The sequence below is a fragment of the Papio anubis genome, chromosome 16 (assembly GCF_008728515.1).
Source record: "Papio anubis isolate 15944 chromosome 16, Panubis1.0, whole genome shotgun sequence".
NCBI lineage: Eukaryota > Metazoa > Chordata > Mammalia > Primates > Cercopithecidae > Papio > Papio anubis.
In genome coordinates, this window is record NC_044991.1 from 5,752,258 (window position 1) to 5,777,012 (window position 24,755).

The window sequence follows — 24,755 nt, forward strand, 5'->3', positions numbered from 1 at the left end:
CATCTTCTCCTCACCTCTCTCTCGGGGCTCTGCCTCTCCACCGCCTCCATCCCTCCGTCCTCTGTGGGTCTCCCCTCCTTTCCCTGCCCCCCGCTGTGAACTCCTAAAGTAGGGGGACAGGAGTTGCCAGGGTCCCAAGTCAGGAGGGAGGGTTGAGCCTTGACAGATATAAAGGCTCAGAAACATAGACACAGAGCCAAAGACGCTCCAGAGAAGAACTCATGTGGAAACACAGAGCCGTGCACACCCAGGTGGGTATTGGAAAAGGCAATAGCTACTTACAAGCAACATCCGGACAGATACAGTCACCCCTGGCCCACACAACAACACCTGGACACAGACATGGTCACCCCCGGCCCACACAGCAGCACCCAGCCACAGACACAGTCACCCCTGGCCCACACGACAGCACCCGGACACGCCACCCCCTGCCCACATGGCCACTCGCAGTCCACATGGCAACACCCGGACACAGACACACAGCCACCAACGGCCCACACAGCAACACCCAAACACAGACATACAGTCACCCCTGGCCCACACAACACCTGGACACGGACACACAGTCACCCCCGGTCCACACAGCAACATCCAGATACAGATATGGCCACCACTGGCCCACACAATACCCAGACACAGAAACGGCCACCCCCAGCCCACATGGCAACACCCGGATACAGACACGGCCACCGCTGGCTCACACAGCAATACCCAGACACAGACACATGGCCACCCCAGGAAACACAGCAACACACAGCTACCCGTGGCCCACGTGGCAGTACTCGGACATGGACACATGGCCGTCCCAGCCCACATGGCAACCCCCGGTCCACAAGGCAACATGTAAAACACACATGGCTGTCCTTGGCCCACCCAGAACCATCTGCAGAAGCAACTTGGCACGGCAACCCTGGAGGACTCAGGCACGTGTGGGCTTGGAAAACATGACAGCACACACCCACCTTGCCTGGAGGGCCACCCCATAGCTCCTCACGGGCTGGACCGTGCCTGGAGGCTTTATCTGGGGCATCTGAGTGAGGACGGAAGCCCCAGCAAAGCAGGTTCTCTGGCACCTGTGGGATCTGCTGGCCAGCCCCACCCATGTGGAAATTTCTCCTCCCCCGGGCCCCAGGGCTGCCCCTCATGCACCCACTTACGGAGAACCTGCCTCAGGAATCTACTGCAGGGACATTCCCACCACAGAACCTGCTTCCCTGGGAACCCACGTGCTGCGTAGGCCTTCATGCCACAGCGTGCGCTTCCCTGGGAATCTATTGCAGGGACATGCCTCATGGGCCTTCCCGCCACAGAACCCACTTCCTCGGGAATCCACCGCAGGCCAGGCCATGTCGGCCTTCCCACCGCAAAACCCACTTCCCTAGGAATCCACCACAGGGACGTGCTGCGTGGGCCTTCCCACCACAGGACCTGCTTCCTCTGGGCCTGCAGCCCCAGGTGGGCGGAGTCACCTGGAAGCTGGCTTATCAAATGGCTGCTCCTGCTAGCCTCCCACCCCCATGGTCTGTGCTGGCCTGGGGCCCCGACTGTTGCCCAGCTGGGTAAATGGCACTGGCTGGCAGGCCAGGGGCGGGGAGATCAGAGCCTTCCACACACGTTGCTTTGTGGAAGTTGGGGGACACTGGTGGTGGAGTTTGATGTGATGGGGAGGACAGTCCCCATAACCCCCATCTTTGAGACATGCATTTGGGAAGGTGGGCATCAGGCGGCACCTGAGGTGGTCTCAGTGCTGCCCACCAGGGTGTGCCGGCCGAGAGCAGCAGGCGATGTTATAGATTGGGAGCTGCCTCATCAAGTGGCCGAGGCTGTTTGTCATGTGCTCCACATTGCATAGAAAGCTCTGTTTCAACAAATGTCCAGAGTGAATATCTAGGGGAATGTGGGTCATTTGGTTCCACGCAGAGAGGCAGGCAGCTGGCTCGGAGGACATGAGCCTCTCAGAGTTTTGACCCCATGGGGCAGGTGGCAAAGAGGAGGCAGGAACCGTCCAAGCATAATCAGAGAAACAGCTCTGTGCATGGGGCCTGAGACCCTCTGCCATGTCATTTGAGGATGGATGATATTCATTGTAGGGGTGGAGAGATATTGATAAGGAGAGAAATGGGGAGGGAATTTTTAATAGCTTTGTGCAGGTATAATTGATATACAATAAGCTGCACGTGTTTAGAATGTACAATTTAAGTTTGACAAATGTAAACCCGTTGCCACAATCAAAATCGTGAACACATCTTTCTCCCTGAAAATGTCCTGGTGTCATTTTGTAATCCCTTCCTCGCGTCCCTACACCATCTCCACAAAACCTGGGATCTCTTTTCTGTCACTTTGTTTGCAATTTTCAGAATTTCGTATAACTAGCATCATACAATATGGATATTTTTTGGAGTCTGGGTTTTTTTTGGCGGTGTTATTTTGTGATTCATCCATATTGTGTGTGTCAGTAGTTTGTTCCTTTTTATTGCTAACTAATACTCTGTCGTGTGAAGATACTACAGCTTGCTCATCCGTGTACTTGTTGGTGAGCGTTTGGATTGCTTCCCGTTTAGGCTGTGACACCAAGAGCTGCTGTGAACATTCATGTACAAGTCTCTGAACGTGTGCCTTCCCTTCTCTTGGCGAATGCTTAGGAATAGAATGGCTGTCTCATATCAAAAATGTCGTCGTCTGCCCAGGCTGCCATAACAAAAATACCATGGACTGGTTGGCTTAAGCAACAGAAATCAATTTCTTATGGTTCTGGAGGCTGGGAAGTCCAAGATCAAGGTGCCAGCAGATTCAGTTCCTGATGAGGGCTCTATTCTTGGTTTGCAGATGGCCACCTTCTTGCTGTTTGCCCATGGCAGAGGGAGAAAGAGGATGAGACAGAAAGGACACAAGCTCCCTCATGTCTCTTCTTATAAGAGCACTGAGGGCTCCACCCTCATGACCAGATCACCTCCCAGAGGCCCCATCTCCAAATACCATCACATTGAGGGTTAGGATTTCAACATTTGGATCTGGGAGAGGACACATACATATGTTCTGTTCATTGCCATACATATGTTTAACTTTTTAACTGCCAAACTGTGTTCCAAAGTGTATCATTTTATGTTCCCAACAGCAGTGATTGAGAGTTTAGTTGCTCTACATCCTCACCAACACTTGATTTGGTCAGTCTTTTTAATTTTAGTCATCTGAATAGGCTTGTAGCAGTATCTTATTGTGGTTTTAATTTGCATTTCCCAAATAACTAATTATGTTTAGTATTTTTTGCTTATTTGCCATCAGTAGTTGTTCTTCTCCTCCTTCCTCCCCTGTTCCCTCGCCTCCTTCTTCCCCTCCTTCCTCCCTTCCCTCCTCCCTTCCCCTCCCTCCCTCCCTCCCTCCTTTCCTCCTTTCCTCATCCTCTTACTCTTCCTCCTCCTCTTTCTTTTTCTTTCTTCATTTTCTTCTTGGATCTCACTTTGTCACTCAGGCTGGAGTGCAGGGGTGTGATCATGGCTCACTGCAGCCTCAACCTCCTGGCCTCAGATGACCCTCCTGCCTCAGCCTCCCAAGTAGGTGGGACTACAGGCACTTGCTACCATGCTCAGCTAATTTTTAATTTTTTTTTTTTTTTTTTTTTTAGAGACTATGTTGCACAGGCTAGTCTTGAACTCCTGGCCTCGAGTGATCGGCCCGCCTCAGCCTCCCAAAGTGCTGGGGTTACAAGTATGAGACACCGCCTGGCCCAGTATATCTTCTTTAGTGGAGTATCTGTTCAAATATTTTGTTCATTTTTAATTGAGTTTTTTGTTTTCAGATTATTGAGTTTTGAGAGTTCTTTTGTATATTATGGATAAAGGCTTTCATCAGATAGGTGATCTGTATGTGTCTGTTTTCCAGGGTGTGGCCACTTTTTGCATTTTCCTAACATTGTCTTTCCAACTCTGGGAGTTTCTTATTTTGTTGAAGTGAATTTATTATTTTGCCCTCATATCAATTATTATTTTGCCCTTGTATCTAAGATTCTTTGCCTGACCTGACATCCCAAAGATTTATCTTACATTTTGTGTAGCGGTTTTATAGTTTTGGTCCCTACATTTAGATCTCTGATCCATTTGTTCTTTTTTTGTTGTTGTTTAAATACGGTATGTGGTACGGACTGAAGTTCTTTTCTGTTTGATTTTAGTATATGAGTATCTCCTTGTTCTAATACCATTTTGAAAAGATTATCTTTTTTGTACTAAATAAGTTACTTTTTTGGGCTTTGCTGAAAATCAGTGGACCTTATATGTGTAAGTCTACTTTGGACCTCTCTTCTGTTCCATTGATCTATTTATGCATCTTCACGCCAGTACCACACTGTCTTGATTACTGTAGCTTTATAACAGGTCTTGGAGTCAGATGATGTTAAGTCTTTCCCTTTGGTTGTTATTTTTGTTTGTTTCATAGTTGTTTTGGCTATTCTAGGTCCTTTATACTTTCATATGCTTTCTAAAATCATCTTGTCAATTTCTTTTTTTTTTTTAAATACTGGCTGAGATTTTGATTTGAGGTTGTGTTGAATCTGTAGCTCAATCTGGGAAGAACTGAAATCTTAACAACGTTGAGGCTTCTGATTCATAGTTATGGTATATCTCTTTCTTAAGTCTTTAAAAATTTCTCTCAGCGATGTGTGGAAGTTTCTAGTATACAGGTCTTATATAGCTATTGTCAGATTCTTCCCTATTTCTTGTTTTTATTTCTTGATGCTATTGCAAATGGCATTTAAACCTTTTTGAATTTCTAAATGTTGGTGGCTAGTATATAGAAACGCAACTGATTTTTTTTTTTTTTTTTTTTTTGAGACGGAGTTTTGCTCTTGTTGCCCAGGCTGGAGTGCAATGGTGTGATCTCGGCTCACCGCAACCTCCACCTCCCAGATTCAAGCGATTCTCCTGCCTCAGCCTCCTGAGTAGCTGGGATTACAGGCATGCGCCATCACGCCCGGCTAATTTTGTATTTTTAGTAGAGACGGGGTTTCTCCATGTTGGTCAGGCTGGTCTTGAGCTCCCGACCTCAGGTGACCTGCCCACCTCCGTCTCCCATAGTGCTGGGATTACAGGCGTGAGCCACCGCGCCTGGCCCACAACTGATTTTTATATACTGTTCCATCCTGCAATCTTGCTAAACTCATTTATTAGTCCTAACAGCTTTTAGAAAAATCTGTTGAGGCCGGCATACGGTTTTTCTTCATCCATGTGTTATTTTAGCAAATTACACGGACTGACTTTCAAATGGCAAAGCAGCCTTGCAGTCCTGGGATAAACCCAGCTTGTTCATGATGTCTTATCCTTTTTGTTATTGTTAGAATTGATTTGCTAACATTCTGTTAAGAATTTCCGCCTCTGAGTTCAAGAGAGAACCTCACCGATCCCTGGCCACTGATGGTTTGGCTGGATCTGAGCAAGGGGGTCCCTCTTTCCCCATTATGCAGGCTCATGGGGTACAAATGTGGCCACGTAGAACTGCTCCATCAGGACCGAGCGCAGTGGCTCACACCTATAATCCCAGCACTTTGGGAGGCCGAGGTGGGTGGATCACCTGAGATCAGGAGTTTGAGACCAGCCTGGCCAACATAGTGAAACCCCATCTCTACTAAAAATACAAAAGTTACCCAGGCGTGTTGGTGGGTGCCTGTAATTCCAATTACTTGGGAAGCTGAGGCAGGAGAATCACTTGAACCCAGGAGGAGGAGGTTGCAGTGAGCCAAGATTGCGCCACTACCTTCTAACCTGGGCAACAGAGTGAGACTCCATCTAAAAAAAAAAAAACAAAAAACTGTTCCATCGGGTCTGTGGGTAGTGGTAGTTCCCACAAAAGGAGACTTTAGACAAGTGGATACCCCAAAACACATCTCCTATACGTGTGTGGGCCTGGAATGGAAGGGTACCATCTCCCTTCTCCTTACCCTGAATGTCCTCCCTGCTCCTGGTGCTGCCATCCCATTGTGTGTTGGTGAGACCCCCCTATTGGGCTGGGATTTGGGGGGACATGTTGGTGCACACACCCAGGCCGTTCCCCCTCCTGAGGGACCCAGTGCAGATATGCACCAAGGGCCTGAAAAATATTCCTGCCTTTTGGTCCATGCATCCCTGTATTCAGACTCTCCTACAGAAATGCTCTGTGATGTGGAAATGGATGTATCCACAAAGATGTTCGCTGCAGCATTGTTTATTCACTGGAAAAAGATGGGGCTAGAACTCAAATCTCCAAGAGTAGAGGATTGGCTGAGGAAATGCCATTATGTCTGCTGAATGGAAGATCCCATAGCCATTAAAGGAGTGATTTATGAAGATCGTAGCGACATCACACCTTGTCCTTAAGTGAAAGTAGAAAAATAGGTTACAAAATTCTATATATAGCTGTATGAAAAATTCACTGAAAAGAGGAAGCCGACGTGTAACAAAGGGTAATTGATTTCTGGGCAGTGCTACTCTTTTCCTTTCTCTAGTTTCCAAACTTTCTGGAAGGAATGTCGATTACTATTGTGATATTTTAAAAATCATAATTAAGAAAGGGAAGAGTAGCATTTGCTGTCTCCAAGGCAGCTGCCCCCTGCTTGGCCAGGCTGAGGGCGACAGATTCGGTCTCAGCTGCTCGTCCCGTCTCAGCGCTGACCTCCTCTATCTTTCAGGCTTTGGGAACGATCACTGCAGTGCCTGTCACGGGTCCTCAGGTCAGCTCCTTGCAGAGGTTGGCCGGGCAAGGAGCGGCAGTGCTACCTCAGGTAAGCAGCCCTCGGGCGGGCCCTGGGGTATCCGTCTGTCTGTCCCCGCAGTCTCTGTTCCTAACCCTTCAGCACTGAGGTTTCCGGTGGGCACTGGGCCAGGCGGAACCCATGCCCTCTCAGCTGCAACTTCCCCTCTCACCTCTTCTATCCGTTCTTCAATGGAGACATTTGGACCAGATACATTTTTTCAGCAAGGAATTGGGAAATCAATTTAGTGGGTCATGACCAGAATTTTTTTAAATGGAATAAATGAGGCCAGACTAAAATAGAATGGAAATATCAAGATGCATCCTATGCCTTGTTTTTTGAGCAACTTGATTACAGACTGGGTGACTACATCATGTATGTTTTTGACTATGGGTTATGGTCAGGAAGTTTGAGACACTCTGGATGAGGGGATTCATTTCAGGGGCAGCTCAGACTCTGGGCCAGATGCCCTGGTTTCTAGCGCAGGGTTCCCCCGATTGGACTCCACGCTTGGCCCCAGTCACCTGACCTCTCGGCCTTCCTGGGCCGAGGCTTCTCACCTGCAGAGGGACTGGTGCCGGCGCCGGCTTCCTCCATCGGTGACTGTGAGGACTGAGTCAATGGTGGCTGTGAGTATTGAGTCAGGAGAAAACATTTGTAATCATGCCTGATACAGAGCAAATGCCAGGTAATTATTCACCGGTTCCCTTATTACCACAAGCTCAGCTTTGTTGAGCACCTGCTGTATACAGCATAGTGGGCCAGGGGCTGCCAGTGGTGAAGACCAAGATGACCCCTGCCTGTCATGGGACTTGGGGCTGGACAGACTCCCCCAGCTCGAGGATGGCGAGAGGTGGCTGCCCTGAGCTCCTCTTCTGTGTGGCAACTTTCCCCAAGTGCCCACTTGAGCTGAATCAGAGTCTAAAGCAGGAGGGGCCAATCTTCTAATCTTTTGGTTTCCCTGGGCCACATTGGAAGAAGAAGAATTGTCTTAGTCTGCACATAAAATACACTAACACTAACAGTAGCTGATGAAATAAAGGGGAAAAAATGTAAAAAAAACTCTCATAATGTTTTAAGAAGGTTTGCGTTTGTTGGGCCGCATTCCAAGCCATCCTGGGCCGCGTGTGGCCCATGGTTTGGACAGGCTTGGTCTAGATGGAGGACAGACAAGGAAAAAGATACTGTGAGTCCAGGGTGACCGGGCCTTGCCAGAAAGAGACACAGGGGTGGCGGGAGCCCTGAGAAGGCTTGCCGTACACCTGCGCATCAAGGAAGGCTTCCTGGAGGAGGCAGTGCTTGAGCTAGGCCTCAGGGTGAGAGGACATTGCAGGCCGAGGTGGAGTTAGGCCCCAGAGGGAGTCCCCCAGGAGGAGAGTGCAGGGTGAGAAACAGAGGCAGAGGTGGTAGGGAGAGACCAGAGTCCAAGCACTGAGGGAGGGAGGATGGGGCAGTCCTGGAGGTGGAGAGGCCACTGGGACCCTTGGGGACCTTAGAGTCGGGCTTCCCCTGTCAGTGACCTGTGGGCAGCAGGGAGCTATGCGAGGCTTCAGAGCAAGGCAGGCTCCAGGGAGAGGCTGCAAATCAAGGCCAGTGCTGTTTCCCTCTGCCCCACACCCACCCTTCCTCCTCTCTCCCTTCTGCCTCCTGAACCTCTGTCTCCATGTTTCTTCCTTGCTGTCTCTGCCCCACAAATGCCTGCACCTGCCGTTGACCTGCTGGCCTCCAGGACAGTCAGCTAAGGCCAGGAGGTATCTAGCGCATGCCGGGTCCAGCTGCCGGCTGCTGCTGTTCCAGGTGGCTCACGGGGAACAGAGTAGGCAGCCTGTGATGGGGCCAGCCTCGCAGGGTGACCGCAGACCTGAGAAAGGAGAAAGGGTGGGGACAGGGTGGACCCGGGGGCTTCCTGGCCGGGGGCTACACGCAGGCCCGGAGACACAGGCAGAAAGGCTATAAGCTCAGGGTCCCTCGAAGGTATTCTTTCTGGGGTGGCTCAGGCCAGATCCTGAGCTCCCAGCTGAGCTTAGTTTCTGTGTCTGGCATCTGTGATTGACGCCAGCTCTCCCATGTCCAGAGTCTGCTTATGTAGGGTAGGCGGCCGGGGTCAACTGGAACAGGTGGGCAAAACCCAGATGACCAGGGAGGAGCCGACAGAACACGGAACGGCCACTGCCACAGCTGAGGTCCTCACTGACCACCATGTGGGCGTCCACCCGCCCCCACACCAGTCCTCTTCAGAGGCGGAGAACAGCATTTTTCCAACGGGTGACTGTCTCCAGCTGAGGCCTGGCAGGAACGAGGATTCTTTAAAGCCTTTGGTATTAGAGTTTGTGTTGGGCTGTAAGCCTGGCATGGGGGGGGGACAAAGGCCCTGACCTCTGGTGCCAAGGACAGAGTGGCAGGCTTACCGGAACCCAGGCTGGCCACATCGCCTCCCCGTGGTGTGGCCAGGGCCCTGATGTGAGAGGCTGGGCTCCTTTTGCTGAGGACCCAGCATAGCAGGGGACACAGAGGTCACTAGACTCAAGGGCCAGCTCTGTGCCAGGCACTGGCAAGGAGCTGACAGACATGATGCCGTCCAACCGAAGAGCATGCTGTGCCTTGGTGACCTGCCCAAGGCCACAGGGCCCTGTAGGAGCCACCCTGGACCCCTCTCTCCACATGCACCACTGGACACAGGGTGGGAGGAGATGGGCGGGGCAGCACAGCACTCTGTGCCCTTCACCGATGCCAGACAGGCCCTAACGATAACGACTGTAGCATCCTTATTACCCGTGAGTCTCCACTGCACACCTCAGTTTGCTCATCTGTAGAATAGGCCACGACGGCCACCCTGTAGCACGAATGCAGCGGGGCTCAGATGAGAAGGCAGGTCGTGCCCCTTCTCCTCGTCCCCTTGTCTCTCGGGACATGATACTGGCCTGGACCTCCCAGGGTGGGTGTGTCCTCATGTGGGGCATGCGGCGCTCCTAGTTCCATGCATGGGGCCAGTGGTGGTGGCTCTGATGGGAATTTCCACCATCAGAAACACAGCTGGGTGTGGGGGCGCTGGCGACAGCCCCCAGTCAGGTACACCCAGCACTTCCTGTGCGTTTTCTTTCTTCCAACCCCCAGTAAGTGTCATCATCTCATGCAGATGAGGGACTTGGTCCAGTTCAGGGGTGTCACTAGGACCCCAGAGGAGCCAGGATTGGGCCCAAACAGTCTGTCCAGAGCCCTGGCCTGAACCACCCAGTGGCTGCCCGGCTGCCCTCTGCTCACCTTCACTGTCATTTGAGTCCCACAGCAGTCACGCGGGCTCCGCTCTGGTTTTCGTGGGAGCACAGCAGCAGCCCCCACCCAGATTGAGAAGCAGAACTGAGCAAGGCGCAGGATCCCTCGCAGCCCCTCCCAGTCCCTGCCGAGGGGCAGCGCTTTCCAGACTTCCAAAGCCAAAGGGGGCTTTGCCGCTTGGGACTTGATCTGCAGGGTGTCACACGGCACAGACTGTCCCCTCGCGTCCAGGCGCTGCCTTCCATCCTCCCCACTGCTCCTCACCATCTTCTCTGAGTGCAGCTGGGAGAGCCTTGGGTCCAGAGCAGCCCCTCCTGAGCCCCAGTGCCAGTCAGTGCAGGCTCAGGAGGTGGGAGGCGTTGGGGTCCAGGTCTCACCCTCTGTGAGGCCGAGATGGGCTCTGTGCTCTTTCCGATGCTGCCCCTGCCCCCTTGAATACAGGAAGTCTCTGAGCCAGGGCGGCCCCTCCCCTGTGCTCCTGTCTGTCTGCCTGTCTGACCACACACCCGTCCCTTCTTCCCAGGTTAGGCCAAAGACTCTGATTCCAGACAGCCTCCCCGTTGCCCCGGGCCGGGACCGGCCACCCAAGCAGCCCCCAACATTCCAGAAGGCCACTGTGGTCAGCGTCAAGAACCCCAGCCCAGCCCTCCCCACCGCCAACAACACTGTCAGCCATGTGCCAGTGCCCGGCAGCCAGCCCCAGGCCCTTGCCGAGCCCGCCGCCCTTGCCTCTCCGCTGAGCAGTGCCGGGGTGGCCTACGCCATCATCTCCACCTCCCCCAGCAATGCCGCCGCCATGGCCCCCAGCACCGCCGTGTCTGTGGTCAGCGACAGCATCAAAGTCCAGCCCCTCCTCATCAGTGCTGACAACAAGGTAAGTGCCCACCAGCAGCCTCCGGAAAGGGTGTGTGGCCGCATACAGGAGGGAAGTCTTATGGGAAGGACCAAATGAACAAGCCCAGGCAGAATGAATGACCAGAAGGCAGAATGATCAGGAGGCCAAATGAATGGGGCAGAAACAGAGGAGGGAATGAATGAATGGAGTGTGAACACATGGTTAAGGGAATGAATCAGTGCCTGAACAAATGAATGAATATGCGATCCAGAGACAATGTGGCTGAATGAATTAATACCAGTGGAAAAGGAGTGATTGGTCAATGAACGAATTCATTCAAATGATTAACCAATTAATGACGTGTGGCTGAATGAGTGACTGGAAGAGATATCGATTTTCCGTCTCTGCTGGTGGAGTTGGACGGTCAAGGGCTGTTTTTACCCCACTGCCCAAGTGTACAATCTCCCATAATTTTTGCCAAGTTTTAAAACTAAAACTAAGGTCCTCCCGCTGCTCCCCTCCGAGCTTCTGGTGGTTGTGCTGTTTGAGGCCTTCGGGGCTGCCTCATCCCTGCCGTCCCCTGTCTGTGGCATCTCTCTCTGTTCCCCATTTGGGGTCTTCCAGGCCGCCCCTCTCTTGATTCTGGCTGGGGTGCCCTCTGCTTCCCCGGCCTGGATGACAGCCGACCCTCACGTGACCTGGTGCTGTTGCACCCAGTGCATTCCCGGGAGTCCCGTGCTTCCAGGCTCTCCCGCCCACTGAGGGCCCCTCAGAGAATTTGCAGTCTGAAGAGTTGTCATGGGCCATGGCGGGATGGCAGGTGTATCCCAGGAGGGCACCTGATCCAGACAAGGTGCTTAGCAGATGTCGGAAGGAGCGTGTCTGTTTCACTGCAACTGCACCAGCATTTGATGTTGGCCATTTAAACACTTCTTTGTCCATTTACTAGGCACACACAGATGGCTCGTTGTTGAAAGTTGAATTCCCTTGGTTACTGTTAAGCTTGAATGTTTTTCTTACACTTAAGAATTCTATCTTCTCATGGGTGATTTGAGAATGTCCTTTTTCCTATTGGAGATCTTAATGTTTTTCTTCCCATGAATATAAAAAGGGACATTTTTTTTTCCATACAGAGATTTGGGGGTTTTAAAAATTTGATACAAAGAGTAAGACAGCGCTTCCCTTAAGCCAGCAGAAAAATGGGACATACTTTCTCTTTGTGCTCAGAAGCCTCAAATTCATCAGACAGTCACCACCTGTGCTTAGGGGAAAACAAACCAAAAAAACACCCAAGTTCAAGTCATTCCTAGTTTAAACCAGACTGTGACTGATGGATCCTGGAGAATTCCTCTTCTTGGAGCCATGAAAACTAGCAATTCTTTCCCAATTTCCTATCTAAAAAAATAAAATGATGGAGCTAGAGATGCAGCGGATCCTGGCCCAGGGAGAGGCTGGCCCGGATGGGTGGATTTCAAGCTGATTTTCAGCATCACACCCTTTCATCAAACCCGAGCATCCCCTGAGCCCCGAGGAAGGCTGACTAAGGGGGGCTGGCGCAGGGTAGCATCTGAAGACCCCCTTCCCCTTCCCCATCCACCACATGACGGGCCTCATGGCAGTGAAAAAACTAGAACGTTATTCCCACCTGTGTCCCCAAGCCAGGCTTGTGTGTCTCAGGCACTGTGGCATGGGGAGGGTGAAACGGAGCCAGACCGACCGGAGGGGTTCCCAGCCCCTCTGCCTCCCGACTAGATGGCCTCAGGCCAGGAGCAAGTCTGAGCTCTCGTGGCCTCGGTTCATCTGCACCTGAGATGGGATGAGAAGTCCTCGCTGCCGGAGTGTGCGCGGCCTCCCTGGGGAGGGGTGTGGCTGGTTTTCACTGATGATCAACCTGACGCTCAGAAGCAGTGACTCCCCTGAGGCCACACAGCTGGGACGCGGTGGGGCAGGACTGGAACCCAGGCCTTCCCGGTTCCTAAACCAGGCCGGCTTCTCATGCAGACCCTCCCCATGGTGGAAAAGGTGTGTCAGGAGGGGCAGGTGCTGGACACACAGGGGTGCAAACCACTCAGTTCCCAAGGATCCTCCCTCCTAGGATGGCCCGGCCCAGGCTCTGTGCTCCCCAACCCCTGCCCTGTGCCCTACCAGCTACCTCCCCAGCCCCCTTCACTCTTCCATTCCTCCCCGTGCCCCTCACCCTCACTCTCCAGCCTCCTCCACTCCTCCTCTCTTCCCCTCACCCCTCCCTCCCCATCACTGTCCCCTCTGCCTCTCCTCTCTCTCCCTCACCCTTCCCTCCCCATCACTGTCCCCTTCACCCCTCCATGGCTTCTTCCAGGTCATCATCATTCAGCCTCAAGTGCAGACGCAGCCCGAGAGCACGGCAGAGTCGCGGCCGCCCACAGAGGAGCCATCTCAGGGAGCTCAGGCCACCAAAAAGAAGAAGGAAGACCGGCCCCCGACCCAGGAGAACCCCGAGGTAGGACAGCCCTCTCCGGAGGGCCCAGGCCCTGTTCAGCCTGCAGGTGCCGTCTGAGGCCGCTGTGTGTAGCGGGGATGGCCTCACTATGGGGTGGTGCCGACAAGCCACAGGCACAGCTGCCCTGTGCAGTGGGCAACCAGGATGCGGCCTCGCCCAGCAAGCCCGGGTGTCAACTGTTCTATCTCAGGGAGGCACTGACTGAACGGCAGTGTGGGGCGGTAGTTAGCACAAATTTTAGAACCATTCTGCGTGGGTCCTGCACTGCCGGTTTCCAAAGGTGTGACCATGAGCAGCTCGTGTCTGTTTGCTCGTCCGTACGGCGGGAACGGCAGGGCCTCCTTCCTCGCAGGGCTGCTGAGAGGACTCTGCAAGTTCATGTTTGCTGAGCCCCTGGACAGCACCTGGTGGGGACTTTTGGTCATTACACCCCCTCCCAGGGGCCCCGGCTGTGGTCCCCTCCGTCCTGAGTCCAGGAGGGAAAGGGGCTCCTCTGGGCAGCACATAGCCCCGAAGCGGTGCCTGCCTCTTCTCTGCCGTGGCCAGTTCTTGGTGTGTGCAGGACCCTGGGCACTGTAGAAGTAGCTGTGCCCCAGGCTGGCATGAGAGGTGCACATGTCTCTGGAAGGTACCTGGAGAACTTGCCAGAAATTGCCTGTATCTCCACCTCCCACACACACCCTCTGAAGGAGGCCAGATAAATAAGCTCATATTGAACCATCCAAATACATAGTGGACGCGCAACCCCTGCACTGATGGTGGCACAGGGACAGCAGCTGACTCAGGGCCGTCCTTTGCTGAACTAATGGTGGCAGCAGGTGTACTGCAGCTTGGTCCTCGACATCCTAGGCCAGCACCAGCCCCACATCCTCCACTCTGGGTCTTTTCCATTCAACCCTTCCCACCAGGTTCCTTTTCTTTTCTTCCTTTCTGTCTTTTTTTTTTTTTTTTGAGATAGAGCCTCACTCTTTGACTCATGCTGGAGTGCATTGGCAGCATCATAACTCACTGCGGCCTCAGCCTCCCAGGCTCAAGTGATCCTCCCACCTTAGCCTCCCAAGTAGCTGGGACCACAGGTGGGCACCACCACTCCTGGCTATTTTTTTTTTTTTTTTTTTTGAGATGGAATCTCGCTCTGTTGCCCAGGCTGGAGTGCAGTGGCCAGATCTCAGCTCACTGCAAGCTCTGCCTCCTGGGTTTATGCCATTCTCCTGCCTCAGCCTCCCAAGTAGCGGGGACTACAGGTGCCTGCCACCTCGCCTGGCTAGTTTTTTGTATTTTTTTTAGTAGAGATGGGGTTCACCATGTTATCCAGGATGGTCTCGATCTCCTGACCTCGTGATCCGCCTGTCTCGGCCTCCCGAAGTGCTGGGATTACAGGCTTGAGCCACCGTGCCCGGCCCTGGCTAATTTTTTAATGTTTTGTAGAGACAGGGTGTATTAGTCCGTTTTCATGCTGCTGATAAAGACATACCCAAGACTGAGTAACTTACAAAGAAAAAAGGTTTAATGGAGAACTCACAGTTCCACGTGGCTGGGGAACCCTCACAATCATGGCAGAAGACAAGGAGGAGCAAGTCACATCTTACATGGATGGCAGTAGGCAAAAAGAGAGCTTGTGTAGGGAAGCTCCCGTTTTTTAAACACATCAGATCTTGTGAGACCTCTTCACTATCACAAGAACAGCATGGGAAGGACCCGCCCCATGATTCAGTTACTTCCCACCAGGTCCCACCTACAACATGTGAGAATTCCAGATGAGATTTGGGTGGGGACACAGCCAACCCCCATATCATTTTGCCCCTGGCTCCTCCCACATCTCATGTCTTTGTATTTCAAAACCAATCATGCCTTCCCAACAGTCCCTCAGAGTCTTAACTCATTTCAACATTAACCTCAAAAGTCCATAATCCAAAGTCTCATCTAAGACAAGACAAGTCCCTTCTACCTATGAGCCTGTAAAATCAAAAGCAAGTTAGTTACTTCCTAGATACAATGAGGGTACAGACACTGGGTAAATACAGCCATTCCAAATAGGAGAAATTGGTGAAAACAAATGGGCTACAGGCCCCATGAGAGTCCGAAATCCGGTGGGCCAGTTAAACCTTAAAGCTCCAAAATTATCTCCTTTGACTCCATGTCTCACATCCAGGTCATGCTGATTCAAGAGGTGGGCTCCCACAGCCTTGAGCAGCTCTGCTGCTGTGGCTTTGCAAGGTACAGCCTCCCTCCTGGCTGCTTTCACCGGCTGGCTTTGAGTGTCTGCAGCTTTTCTAGGTGCATAGTACAAGCTGTCAGTGGATCTACCATTCTGGTGTCCAGAGGACAGTGGCATTCTTCTCACAGCTCCACTAGCCAGTGCCCTGGTAGAGACTCTGTGTAGGGGCTCCAACTCCACATTTCCCTTCTGCACTGCCCTAGCAGAGATTGTCTATGAGGGCTCTGCCCCTGCAGCAAACTTCTACCTGGATATCCAACCATTTCCAGACATCCTGTGAAATCTAGGCTGAGGTTCCTAAACCTCAATTCTTGACTTCTGTGCACCTGCAGGCTCAACACCATGTGAAAGCTGCTGAGGCTTGGGCTTCCACCCTCTGAAGCAACAGACTGAGGGGTACCTTGGCCCCTTTTAGTCATGGCTGGAGTGGCTGGGACGAAGAGCACCAAGTCCCGAGACTGCACACAGCAGAGGGACCCTGGGCCCAGCCTAAGAAACCATTTTTTCCTCCTAAACTTCTAGGTCTGTGATGGGAGGGGCTGCTGCAAAGGTCTCTGACATGCCCTGGAGACATTTTCCCCACTGTCTTGGTGATTAACATTCGGCTCCTCGTTACTCATGCAAATTTCGGCAGCCAGCTTGAATTTCTCCTCAGAAAATGGGATTTTCTTTTCTATCGCGTTGTCAGGCTGCACATTTTCCGAGCTTTTATGCTCTGTTTCCCCTTTTAAAACTGAATGCCTTTAACAGCACCCAAGTCACCTCTTGAATGCTTTGCTGCTTAAAAGTTTTTTCTGCCAAATACTCTAAATCATCTCTCTTAAGTTCAAAAAGTTCCACAGGTGTCTAGGGCAGAGGCAAAATGCTGCCCGTCTCTTTGCTAAAACGTAACAAGAGTCACCTTTGCTCCAGTTCCCAACAAGTTCCTCGTCTCCATCTGAGACCACCTCAGCCTGACCTTATTGTTCATCTCACTATCAGCATTTTTATCAAAGCCATTTAACAAATCTCTAGGAAGTTCTGAACTTTTCCACATTTTTCTGTCTTCTTCTGAGCCCTCCAAACTGTTTCAACCTCTGCCTATTACCCAGTTCCAAAGTCACTTCCACGTTTTGGGGTGTCTTTTCAGCAACATCCCACTCTACTGGTACCAATTTACTATATTAGTCTGTTTTCACGCTGCTGGTAAGGACATACCTGAGACTGGACAGTTCACAAAGGAAAGAGGTTTAATGGAGAACTCACAGTTCCACATGGCTGGGGAAGCCTCACAATCATGGCAGAAGGAAAGAAGGAGCAAGTCACATCTTACAAGCAAAAGAGAGCTTAACAAGCAAAGAGAGAGCTTGTGCAGGGAAACTCCCATTTTTAGACTCATCAGATCTCATGATACTTATTCACTGTCATGAGAACAGCCCAGGAAAGACCTGCCCCATGATTTAATTACCTCTCACTAGGTCCCTCCCACAATACATGGGAATTCAAGATGAGATTTGGATGGGGACACAGCCAAACCATATCACAGGGTCTCTCCATGTTGCCCAGGCTGGTCTTCAGTTCCTGGCCTCAAGCCTCAAGTGATCCTCCTGCCTCAGCCTCCTAAAGTACTGGGATAACAAGTGTAAGCCACCAAGCTCAGACTCGGTTCCCTTTCCCCTCCCTGCTGTGCCCTTCATTCCACAAGATTGAGATGAGACATGTTGGCCTCCAGGAGTGGTTTCTGCCCACCCTATCCCCACCTGCGCACCCTGCCCCAGACCCCCTGCGCCCCTGCAGCTCCCAACGATTCTTCCCATCAATGTACTGTCGTTACCAAAGGAAACCCGTTGTGCATCCCTTCACTTTTTCCTTTAGTTGTTCAACATGCCTTCAAGTTTGCTCCCTGCCAGGCTCCGTGCCAAAGGCTAGGGACGTCAGGATGCTGGCAGCCGTGGTCCTTGCCCTTGGGAAACTCGCTTCCATGGGTAAAGACAGATGGCCACCAAGGACTCTAATGGGTTCAAAAACGCATGTGTCATGAGAGAATTCTAGATGAAGTGCTACAGGAGATGAGGGCAGAGGGAGAGAGCTGTTTCCGACTGGAAGGACCGAGGAAGGCTTTGGAGAGAAGGTACATGGTCTGCAGGGGTAGAAGCGTTGCCAGGATCCAGCAGAGAACAGGAGGCAGAGGGATAGCTCACCAGCCGGAGGGTGCTGCATAGGCAGTAGCACAGGAGTGGGAAGGGACTCCACACACCCAGACTAGTCAGCTGGGCTTTCGGACTGCAGTAGGGGGTGAAGACAGACATTGGAACCTGGTCCTGGAGGGCCTGAATGCAGGCTGCCAAAGTGGAGCTTTGTTCTTAGGTAATGGGGAGCCATGGAATATCTTTGAGCAGAAGAATGACTTGATTATTGTCCTTCGACATGTCTGAAAAGCCAGTGAAGTCAAGTAGCTGCTAAGTGAGGCTACAGCGCGAAGCAAGTCTCCTCGGTGGCCCTGGGCCTAATCGTCTCAAGAAAGTCTGTTCCATTCTGTGGGAGCATCTGCAGCTGCGTGTGCACGGTGAGGCCCTGGCCCAGCTCGCAGCCCACGGCTCCCATGATGACCCTCCTGTCCTCTCTTGGGGTTCAGCTGCACCCTTAATATTGGGGAAGGTATTCTGGGTGGGTTCTCTTTGTTCTCTCAAAGTATTTAATATATCTTATGGTGCATTTATACAATTAGTATAATTACATCTAATTACATAATTAGCGTAAACATATGCGATGACTTAAATAGATAGAACTTGCAATTACAGCATGTCCTGAGATAAAAATCCTTATTAAAACTTATTTTAAAAGAGGACCAAGGCCGGGCGCGGTGGCTTACACCTGTAATCCTGGCACTTTGGGAGGCCGAGGTGGCCAGATTTCTTGAGGTCAGGAGTTCAAGACCAGCCTGGTCAAATGGTGAAACCCCATCTCTACAAAAATACAAAAAATTAGCCAGGTGTGGTGCCACATACCTGTAATCCCAGCTACTTGGGAGGCTAAGGCAGGAGAATCACTTGAACCTGGGAAGCGGAGGTTGCGGTGAGCGAATATGGCGCCACTGCACTCCAGCCTGGGCGACAGAGCGAGACTCCATCTCATATACATACATACATACCAAGAAGAGCTGTACTGCACAGACTGCTGGACCTTCAACCTGTCAATGAAGTGTCTGAGTTAGAGCCTGGAAGCCGGACAGCAGCACCTGCCCCTAGAAACGTCATGGGATGAGCCAGGGTCAGCCGGTAGGGGTGTGGATTTTTGTGAAGAGACGTGAGTGGTGTTTGTGCAACTCCACTGTCACCGCATCTCTCCAGAAAGTGGCACTCGCCCTCAGCAGGGCACACGCGGGACGGCCAGCCTGGGGGTTGCTCGGAGCCACGCTGAATGGCAACAGAGGCTGCAGCAGAAGGGGACATCCAGTCCAGCAGTGTCCCAGAGTGACCCGTGCACCATGGGGAGGAATATTTCAGTAGCTCTCGGACTCCACAAGGTCCATGCAGGGAACGGCAGAATGAGATAGGACCACCTAGGAGAGCGCTAGCTGCCGTCTGTCCGTGCTCAGCATGCGTCAGTTTCAGGCCTCACAGGAAGGGACTGTTGTTAGTCCGTGGTACAGATGGGGACGTGGAGGCCGAGAAGCACTGATCCTCCTCAGAGGTGGGAGCCACCCCCAGGCATCTGGCCTTAGAGCCTGCAGTCTGTGCCGTGAAGCCTTGCCACTGGAGATGCCGCCTATGCCTTTGGTCAGGCTGAGTGGTGGTCAGGTGTGGGGTCAGAACCGACTCCTCGGGACCCGAACTGCTCAGTCGTGAAGAGGCTGTACAATACTTTGGATTCTCATCCTTCCCTGATTTTCCCACTTGCAGCTCACAGCTTTTCCTCCATGTAAAGATTATGGGTGTGAAAAAGGCCACATTACCAGCCTTCCCAGGGGGCCATAGGCTGGCCTCACCCAGCGCCCCTGCACTTCCCAGAGATTCCAGCAGGTCAGTGGATGGTGGGATTGTGTTCCTGGCCCTACATCCCTCTTCGCTCTGGCTGCTAGGGAGCTCACAGGCCAGTCTGTGTCCCACCTCTAATAATTGTTAGGGCCTATGACATGACTTCACCTTACTTTCCTAGGTTTACTGTCCTTTCTCCTTTCTTCCGTGTTTACTGTCTGTTTCAGCATGTTGTACAAATGCCCCACAAAGCCTTTTCCCGGAATCAGGATGGATATCAGTAATGAGCACTCATCTCTTAGCTGTGTTCCGCCCTTTCTGTGACCAAGGTCAAAACCTCCTTGAAGGGCCTGCCCTTTTGTGTGTGACTGAGACTGCCCTGCTCATTCCTGAGGACACTTGCTCATCTGCTCTTCCAGGTCACAGCCAGGGAAGCTCTTCCAGGTCACAGCCAGGGAAGCCAAAGTCTCTCGTGATCCTAAGTCCAGGGCTCCCAGGCCGTGCACATCCCACGCCCCACTCCGCACCAGGCACGTGCAGGATGCTGAACACGGCTGGGCTGTTCACCCCACACAAGCACACAGAGGTGGGATTGTGTCCCCTTTAGGATTGGCAAACCACAGGCTCAGAGCGACTTGCCCACGGTCGTAGCTGCAACTCAGCTTGAGCCAGCCGGGCCGCGACCTCACATCTCCAGCCTTTCTGCCATCCCTCAGATGCCTCCTGATTTCAGCCATAACAGAAAATGACACCTACAGCAATACACAGAGAGTGGAGACCCAGGAAGCAACTTGAAGTAGAGGTGGAGGCTGGGGGTGGGTGGGGCCACCGTCAGACTGAGGTTCCCTGGCTGCCAGGCTGCCCTGGGGTTTCTCACAGCAAGGGCGAGATTTGCGGCATGGACGTGCTTCCTAGCGGGCTCCTCACATCTGTGATGCTCTATAACCCGTGACATGCGTGCACCCACAGGTGTCAAGGTGACGGACAGTGGAAGCTCAGGGATGTGACGTGGCTGTGTCCAGGGCAGGGTGGCGGCCATCACCCCACGCTGATCACCACTGAGCCTCACCGCTGGCTCTGCTTCCCCTTCCTTCTCCGCCTGTCCTCACGGCAGCTGCACGGTAGACGGGGCAGGAATTACGAGGTTCATTTTACAGATGAGGAAGCTGAGGCTCAGAGGCAAACCACATGTACGATCACGGGGCTGCATGCTAAGTTCAGACAGAACCTGGGCTTCTGGCCCCCGACCCGAGGCGCTCTCTGCTCGCTCCTGTCCCAAGGCCTACAGCCTTCCTTAGGACAGAGCTGCAGCCCTCTCTCTGGCCTCAGCCAGCGTCTGAATGAGTCTGGCTGCCCTCAGATCAGCACAGGCCCTGCAAAGGGCAGTCGGAGCAAGGTCTCAGCCCTGCAGCTCTCTGGGCAAGCCCTGTTCACACACACACTTTGGCCCTGTGCCCGGCCCTCCTTCCTGTCTCATACCTGCCCAGGGCTACTGCAGTGGATCCCGGCCGGTCTCCCTGCCCCTGGATGGCTTCCTCCCTGTCTATTCACCCAGCAAATGATCTTTCCAATATTCGGAAATAACTAAGTCACTCCCTCTCTTGAAATCCATCCAAGCACCCAGTCCATCAGGAAGACCCTGGGTTCTCACGTGAATGGACACCTCTGTTTCAAACCCACAGCAACCCCAGATACAGTGGAGAGAGAGAGGATAATGATGGAGCCGAACGTTGTTGTGTCCCTAAAACATGGCAGCCAGGGACCCACACCCTTGGCTGTCGGGCTCCAGGTTCGAAATTGAGCAAGGGTGACCCTGAGAGTGGGCAGCTCACACAGGGCAGTGAGTTCCAAGAATTCCTTGGGTAAGAGATGAGTGGACCAGGCTCCTTTGCTGGTCTGGGCCACAACTGGACCTGGGGAGCTGGCCAGCACTGAGGCAACCGCAAACTTGCTGAAAGGGGAAGGTAGGTGTAAGGGAGAGAAAAAGAAAGAAATTGTGCCCAGATGAGTCTTGACAGAATTCTCACATGTACGAGATCTCACGCCAAGGGCGGCGATCAGTGAAATCAACATTTGGAACATGAATTTATTCCAGATGAAGGGAACTGTGCTAAACACTCTAGCAACAGCTTTTAAATAAGTGTGTTTAGGATGCACAAAGAAAGGAGTAATATCTAGAAATAAATAAGGAATAATGAAGCAGAAAAATCAAGGAAATAAAGCAAGATTAGATGAACATACAAATTCGAAAATCTGATCGAAGTTCTTAAGAAGAACCTAATTAAACAAAGGATGTATAAAACTAAAAGAATTATTTTTTGAATTTCATATACTTTTCTCCCTTCTGCCTCTGGTGTCCCTTACCATGAAAAGCATGGCAATGAGATGACATTTGAAAAGCTTACTAGATGGCAGGAACAGAGATAATTAGTGCTTTTGAACAGGACACCATGCATGGGGCACAGAGATGCAAATATGTGAAAGAAAAACTATGCAGGAGCAGGCAGGGACGGAAAGCAAGTGGGGAAACCTTGCTTTCACCTCCTGGGGCTTTCAGCAGGAGGGAGTGGGTGTGGGGTGACGGGGCAGGTGGAGAAGCAAAGCTGAAGAATGTCCCAGGATTGAAGAGCATCAGTTTGAGTTTTTAGATCAAAAGTGGACTCCATCTCTCAGGTGTGATTAATAAAACCAAATCTAGGAGGCTAGAAATTCATGTCAAAGAGAAAAATCATAAAAAACGAGGAGGGCAAAAACAGCGGAATGACAGATGTGCGGGGGCCTCCAGCAGCCTCAGCCAGACGACCACGGAGCAATAAATATCTGCAGACTGCCGAGGGAAAGTCGCTGCCAACTCAGTATTTTATACCCAGTTAAGCTGTTTTTCAAGAGCAAGGGCAAAAGACATTTTGCACATAGGAAGACTAAGGGTTTTATCACCCACAGACCATCCTTAAAAGAACTGTGCTTTAGCAGAAGATAGATGAAGCCAGAGACAGCCAGTGGGTGTAAAACAACTGAGTGTATAGACTGTTAAATTACAGGTAGATGTATTTAAGTGTAGACTGAAAAAAAAAAAATCCAGTTTTGTTTTACAAAGCAGATAAAAGGAAAATTATAGGCAACAAAAATGGGTTGGAGGTGTTGTTTTAGAGGGAGTTAGAACATGCCAAGAGCGGTGTAATTTGGGGAAGAAGAATAGAAATATTAACTCTAGCCTTCATTAGAAAAGTGTATAGTTAGAAACATATGCTGAAAACATTTAGGCTAATCAGTGAAAAAAATGTAATGCCACCTATAATTTCTAAATCAGCAGAGGAAAAAAAGTGAATGTGGAGCTTTTTTTTTCTCCCAAGAAGTAGGAAATGAAAAAATAAAAAGGATACACTGAAAATACAAATAAAGTGGAGGAAATAAGTCCAAATAACTCAGTAACCATAATACATGCAAATGAAATCTTCCTACTTTTAGAGGAATGAGAACAGGCTTAAAAACAACCCAGTCCAGTTGTATGCTGCTTGTCAGAGGCATACCTAAATAAACACACACCAGAAAGGTTGAAAGGAATGAAAAAGACATTACTGTGAATACTAAAGGTGGGATCATCCATCAAGATAATTTAACAGTCACAAACTTACGTGCACCATAGCAGCATCGTTTGGGATATGTATTTGGTGCAAATGTATTACGCAGTTACTTTGCACCAGCCTAATAGCAGAACTGTAAGGCAAGACATTTGACAAATCCACAGAACACAGTTTTGAACACATGTCTATCAGAATGAAGCCAGTTGATCCCACAGGGCAAAAAGACTTGGCTGAGCTTCCAGTAGGAACAGAGCAGCTACTTAGAACTGAGACTCTCCCTGCATCCCATATAAACTAATAGCAGCAAGATTTTTTTTCTTCATTTTGCGGATTTCAGACATGAGCAGAGCATCAGCAGACTGGGCATGAAGCGTTAGTGTCATCAGAAGCAGCAGAGGTCAGGGCTGGGCAGCAAGCTGATGGTGCAGTGAGCAGTGGCCAGGAGTGGTGTAGGAGACTCTAGGGAGGGCCAAGGAGCCACAGGCTGCAGAAAAAGTCAGTGGCATGTACTCCCTGAAGATCAGAAGTCCATCTTGAAGTGCAAAAGGAAGGAGAGTGTCTGAGCCGGCCTTAGCTTAGACAGGGCCAGGTCAGGCGAAAGCTGGGCCTGGGATAATATAGAATGTGCTGGAGGGCTGGAGGAGGGAGTGCTTGGTGTTGTTAGGTCTTAGAAAGTGCCAGGCAAAATATGCCTCCTGGAGGGATTGCACCTGCAATCTGTAAGGCATCCAGGATCAGGGAAGGTGGCAGAAATGCTCTTTGACCATGGGGGAGAGGCAGAGGAGGCATGGTTAACCAGAGAATCCCACTGAGGGATGAAGAATGAAGTCAATTGCCTCGGCAGGAGAGGCAGAGCCTTTGAGTTGCTTTTAGAAGGCTAATGTAATCCCTTTCCCACCTGCTACAAATCTCCAGTATAGGAAAATTCAGCTCATTTAGTTATGTTTAACAACAAAACATCAATATGAAGCTGCTATAAGCAAAAAATACAGGAAAGAGAAGCTATTTTTACCATAAGATAAAGAATACTAAGAAAAAAAATTTGATCTTCTGCTGTGATTATTTTTAAAAAAGAAACTTAATAAAGCAATCAGCACTGAGAAGGAACCTACACAGCTAAGATACACAGATTTATGGAAGAGATAGCTAAATGGCTAATTTATTGGAGAGAATGAACCATGAGCTGTAATTATTCACCAAGAAAAAAATAATAAAACCACCCCAGAAATGGATGCATAGCTGAATGAACACAGAGGGCTGTGGATACAGCAGAAGACATGGTAAGGGACACCAGAGGCAGAAGGGGGAAAAGTATATGAAATTCAGAAAATAGTTCTTTTAGTTTTATATATCCTTTGTTTAATTAGATTCTTGTTAAGAAATTTAGAACACCCATTTGTGAGGATAATTTCCATTCATCAGGGGAAACACAGATCTCAGGTAGCCCTGGAGCTGAGGAATAAGTTTGATATTCGGTAAAATTTGTGAGTCCGCAGCTTTTTGACGATTGGCCTTGCACTGCCCTGTAATCTTCTCTGTTTGTGTGTTGAAGAGCTCACCTTCCTGGTATCTGAGGTTCTGTAGCTGCTGCTGCTTGGAGTAAGCATTAGTAAGATGTATTGGGATTTTCACATTGCTGATAAATTTTGGTTGAGGTGGCAATGGCAAATTCCCGGTGTGTCCTTAATTGAGGAC

General features: G+C 51.0%; 1 protein-coding gene across 1 annotated transcript in view; it reads left to right on the forward strand.

Moving 5' to 3' along the window:
* The window catches only part of PHF21B (PHD finger protein 21B), a 131,106-nt gene that overhangs the window by 85,051 nt on the left and 21,300 nt on the right, over window positions 1–24,755 (forward strand). The window contains exons 3-5 of the mRNA XM_009217487.3: window positions 6,653–6,745; window positions 10,512–10,862; window positions 13,162–13,302. Coding sequence (XP_009215751.2) covers window positions 6,653–6,745; window positions 10,512–10,862; window positions 13,162–13,302 — 585 coding nt within the window. The remainder of the gene's footprint in view (window positions 1–6,652; window positions 6,746–10,511; window positions 10,863–13,161; window positions 13,303–24,755) is intronic.